Source organism: Lagopus leucura, unplaced genomic scaffold (genome assembly GCF_019238085.1).
Source record: "Lagopus leucura isolate 7727_CA_CO unplaced genomic scaffold, USGS_WTPT01 35027-0_obj-0_obj, whole genome shotgun sequence".
Lineage (NCBI taxonomy): Eukaryota > Metazoa > Chordata > Aves > Galliformes > Phasianidae > Lagopus > Lagopus leucura.
Genome location: NW_024967858.1, coordinates 3,275 through 7,884, shown reverse-complemented (window position 1 = coordinate 7,884; position 4,610 = coordinate 3,275). Strand labels below are relative to the sequence as shown.

General features: G+C 62.5%; 1 protein-coding gene across 1 annotated transcript in view; it reads right to left on the bottom strand.

Moving 5' to 3' along the window:
• Nucleotides 1-1,163: 1,163 nt before the first annotated feature.
• LOC122193349 (sperm-associated antigen 4 protein-like) overlaps nucleotides 1,164-4,610 on the bottom strand; it is a 4,433-nt gene continuing 986 nt past the window's right edge. The window contains 5 exon segments of the mRNA XM_042894111.1: nucleotides 1,164-2,220; nucleotides 2,652-2,738; nucleotides 3,347-3,514; nucleotides 3,847-3,959; nucleotides 4,444-4,528. Coding sequence (XP_042750045.1) covers nucleotides 2,113-2,220; nucleotides 2,652-2,738; nucleotides 3,347-3,514; nucleotides 3,847-3,959; nucleotides 4,444-4,528 — 561 coding nt within the window. The 3' untranslated portion in view covers nucleotides 1,164-2,112.

The following is a 4,610-nucleotide window of genomic DNA, read 5'->3' as shown; positions in this document are numbered from 1 at the left end:
GATCCCCCTTTAGGGTCGGGGTCTCCACTGTTGGGGTCCCCATTCGGGTTCCCTTTTGGGATCCCTCTGCTCTCCCTTGTTGGTGAATCAACCTCAAAGACCGGCTTTGAAGCTGATTACCAGCAAGGGAGGGCAGCCCATCGTGGCAGGGCCAGGACGTGCAGCTGAGTTAAACGGGGCCACGACAAGGGAAGAAACGCATAAATCAGCGACGGCGCTCAGGGCGCTGCTCTGCTCCGCTGTTCTCCAGGGCTGCAAATCACAAACTGCGCTTCCTTCTGGTCTCGATGATCCCTTGGGGTCCCTTCCAACCCTGCAGTTCTTTGAGCCCATCGGGGCTGAGGACGAGCCGCGCGCCGGGCAGAGCTGCAGCGGGCGCTGTGAGAGGCGCAGGCAGGGCAGCAGGCAGAGGACGCGGCTCCTCTATGGTGATGCTGACGTTCATTTGGGCTTCGCCCTTCATCTCACCGTGAGCCCCCCCAGCCTCTTCACGCCTTGCATCCCAAGCTGTGACGCTCCTTAATACGGCCGGCGCTGGAGGACAGGGATGGGCTGCTATGCAATGCCAGGCTCCTGGAGGATTGCTAGGATCCATTGCAGAGGAGCGTTTTTGGGTGGGGAGAAAAAGGAGACGCGCATCGAAGTCCGTTTGGTGGCAGCACTGCTCACCTCTGGCACTGCGGAGCTGAGAAGCAACTGCAGCAGGCAGAGCTTATCTCTATGTTTGCTTATCGCTATGTTTATCACTATGTTTGCTTATCGCTATGTTTGCTTATCTCTCTGCTTATCTCTACGTTTGCTTATCTCTCTGTTTGCTTATCTCTCCACAAAAGCTGCTCCTCTGTGGATAGAGAACTATCTCATATTACATTTATATCTACATAATAAAAATAAGATGTATTATAGGTGGGCTCAGAGCTGCTCAGAGCAGGACGGCGCCTGCTGTCCAATGAAGCTCACGCAGCAGCGCGGAAGGAGCTGCCCCCCCTTTGTCCCCTGCCCCACACGGGACGTTGGGCACCGCAGCCTCTGGGGCAGGGATTTCCTCTGCAATCTGCCTCAATTCCCGCTGCTGGAGCGCAGGAGCGGAGCGGCTGCGAAGCTGCGTGACGGAAAGGGACCTGGGTCTGGGAGCGGGTCGGGAAACGACGCGACAGCGCGGATCATTGTGATGGTAATTTGTATTTATTGGCACAGCGCAGCACGGAAAGCCCCATGGATGGCAGCGGTGGTTCTCTGGCTGTCAGGCGATGCCCCCAAATCCGCACGCCGGGGGCGCTCCCACCTCCTGACTGATGGTGGAGAGGAGCGGGAGGGCTGAGGTGGTGCTTTGGGGGGGGCTGGGGGCTGCGGGGCTTGGTATGCTTCCTCCAGGCTGTGCGATGGATGATGCCCCCAGACTGGCTGCTGGATGGTGCCCCCAAACTGATAACCTGGGGGTGATGCTCCCAACTCCTGAAGGATGATGGAGAGGAGAGGGAGGGCAGAGGTGGTGCTTGGGGGGGTCTGGGGGTCTTGGTGTGCTTCCTCCAGGCTGTATGATGGATGGTGCCCCCAAACTGGCTGCTGGATGATGCCCCCAAACTGACAGCCTGGGGGTGTTGCTCCCATCTCCCGAAGGATGGTGGAGGGGAGTGGGAGGGTGGTGCTGATGCTCGGGGGGCTGCTGGCTCAGCCGGCTTCCCCCAGGCAGCGGTGGTCCGTCTCGGTTGCCCCCAAGGCTGCGCTCTGCTGGGCTCTCTTCCACCCTCCGATGGATGCTGGAGGGCAGAGCGAAGGCAGAGGTGGGGCTGGGGGCTGCCAGGCTCTCCAGCTTCCCCCAGGCGGTGGCTGCCCCCAGGCTGACGCCCTGAGGGACCGCTCCCGACCCCCGAAGGATGGCGGTGGGGTCGGGGGGTGGTGCTGATGTCCATGTTGATGTCGATGCTGTCGCTCATCCACCAGGGTTCCGGTGTTGGGGCGCAGGCCGATGAGGACAAGCTTCCAAGCCAGGCGGGTTCCTCCCGTCCCCTGACGGATGGTGGGGGGGGACGGGGGGTGGTGTTGGCAGGCCTGGCAACCGGGGGCCGCCCTGGTGGTCGATGTTTCCATGGCCGCCTTCTCACAGATGTTTCACAAGTGGCCGTGAATTTCCACTCTGTAGATGCAGGTGTATTCCACGTTGCCCCAGTTGCTCTGCACATGAAACATGATGCGGCGGAAGGCTTTGTGGGGCTCCACCTGCCGACACAAAGAGGAGAGGCTTCGTCACGCGCGGCTCCCTTGGCCGAAGCCCGGCTCTGCTCCGCTGCCGTGGGACGGGACGGCGCTGCTGATGGAGGAAGGCAGCCGCCCTCCTCCCTCCCGCCGGCCGTCGTCCCTCCGCACCCGCAGGGGGACGGTTTGCCTCCCGCAGCGCCTTCCTGCTGCTGCGGCGGCTCTCTGGCTGCCATGGCCGCCCCCAAAGCCGCCAGCCACCTCCTGACTGATGGTGGAGAGGAGCGGGAGGGCAGAGGTGATGCTGGGGGAGCCTGGGGGCTGCTGTGCTCGAGCAGGAAGAACCATGGCTGCCAAAGGTGGGACGGCCGCCTCGTCTGTGTTCCCCGCGGGAGGGAGAGCAGAGCAGGGCCCGGCTGAGCAGGCCAAGCCTTTCTTGCCAGGACTGGCCATACCTGCACGTGGAAGGTCTGGGCGATCTCTCCTTTGATGTCGTAAACGAAAGACCCCAGGGCGGTTGGTGGTTCGTCCTCGTCCATTCCCTGAAAGACAAGAGACGATTTCGGTCACGCTTTAGGGCAGGCCGTGCAAAAAGGAACGCGCCGAGGCTGAAGGTGGGAGCCCTTCTCCCCCATCAGCTCTGGCAGAGCAGCAGAGGCTCCGGAGACGTGTGAGCACCCCGAGGGTCTCCGTGCCCTGGGCCGGGATGCCGCGCTCTGCAATCTCCTCTGGGATTGCTCGCCATGCGTTTGCTGTGGCCTTTTCTCCTGTTGGTGGAGTCGCAGAGGCCAAATTCCCGGCGGCTTTCTGCAGCTGAGGCCGGGCGCAGGGCTCTCCCGAAGCTGCGCTGCCCTGCGTTCCCCCTCACCACTGGGCTGTTTGCCCTTTTAACCCCCCTTGGTTTTGATGCTCGCTCCCAATCGTTCTCACGATGGCGGTTAGAGCTCTCCCATCTCTGAACCCTTTCCCCGATCCACACCTCGTCACATCGCTTCCGTCGCGATATTCGCGCCCGCTAATGAGAGGGCTGTCACTGCATAGCAGCCGCTGTTCATGACTGGGGCTCCCGCCGCTATGGGGCCTCGTGGGGCTCAGTGCCAAAGCTTTTCCTCGGGGTTTTCCTCCCTTGGAAGCAGCAGCACAGACTTACCGAGACAATAAACTCTCTGGGGGCGCTGCTGACTTCCCCGGAGGGAGAGACCGCCGTGGAGATGTGCCACACGGTGACAGCCGAGGGCCGGATTTTCTGCGGCAGCCGGATGACCACGTTGCCCTCGGATCCTCGGAAAGCCCAGCAGTTGCCAGGAGAAATATCGGCCTGCAATGAGAGCGACGCGTCTGTCAGCAGCGAGGCCAAGAGCCCCAGAGCCGGGCGGTGGGCGAGGAGCAGGGGCAGGAGGACAGGAGGGGAACGGGCACAGCTGGGGACGGCAGCTCTGGGCTCAGCCGCCTTTCTCTGCTTGCCCAGAGGTGGCAGGCAGCCCTCCCAGCACCCGTCAGCTCTCTGTCAGCCATCCATCACCCACGCTGTCAGCAACGTGGGGCAGTGTGGGCTGAGCAGTGCAGCTGGGCCAAAGGAAATCGCTGCGCGCTCGCTTGTGCAGCCAGAAAGCTGCAGCCAACACACAGGCGCCGTTTGTCCTGCCGTACCTGCAGCAGCGTCTCAGGAGGCTTGGCGCTGGAGAAGAGTGAGGAAAGCCAGCCGTGCTGCCTGCCTGCCCCGCCGTAACTCTGGGACGTCCGCTCAGCATCGATGGTGGCACCTGGAAGGAAGATGGAGAGACGTGCAGTGGGGCGGCCCAGAGGGGAGCTGAAGGAGCCAATGCTCGTTCCACGAAGCTCCTGGGGTGCAAAATCCCTCCTGTGTGTGTGGGAAGTGTGGAGTCCCAGCCTGAGGCACTGATGGAGCAGTGGGGAGAGGAGCCGCTCAGCCCCAGGAGCACAGGTGGAGGCTTTGTGAATTCGCAGAGCGGGGAGATTGAATGGGATGGCTGGAGGAAATTCTTGCCGCCCCCAGAAGCCGTGGGTGCCCCGTTGCTGAGACCGGGTTGGACGGGGCCCTGAGCACCCGATGGAAAGGGTGGCAGCCCTGCCAACGGCAGGGAGCTGGGCTGGATGGGCTGTAAGGTCCCTGCAGAGCTCAGCCGTGCCAAAGCTCTGTGAGACAGCGGGCAGAAAGCAGAGCTCGGCAGCTTTGGGGAGCGCCAGGCGCAGAGCTGAGGGCACAGAAGCTGCCTGTCGACGTACCCAGGTTTTGCAGAGCCCAGTTGGGCAGCCAGGCGCCGTTCTCCACCATTTTCTCCATGGCCTCCTGGGTCGACTGCAGGATTTCCTGGCAACAAACGGGGAACGGAGAGACAGCAGTGAGCAAAACGCTGCAGAGGAGAGCTGACCCTGACCCTGACCCTGACCCT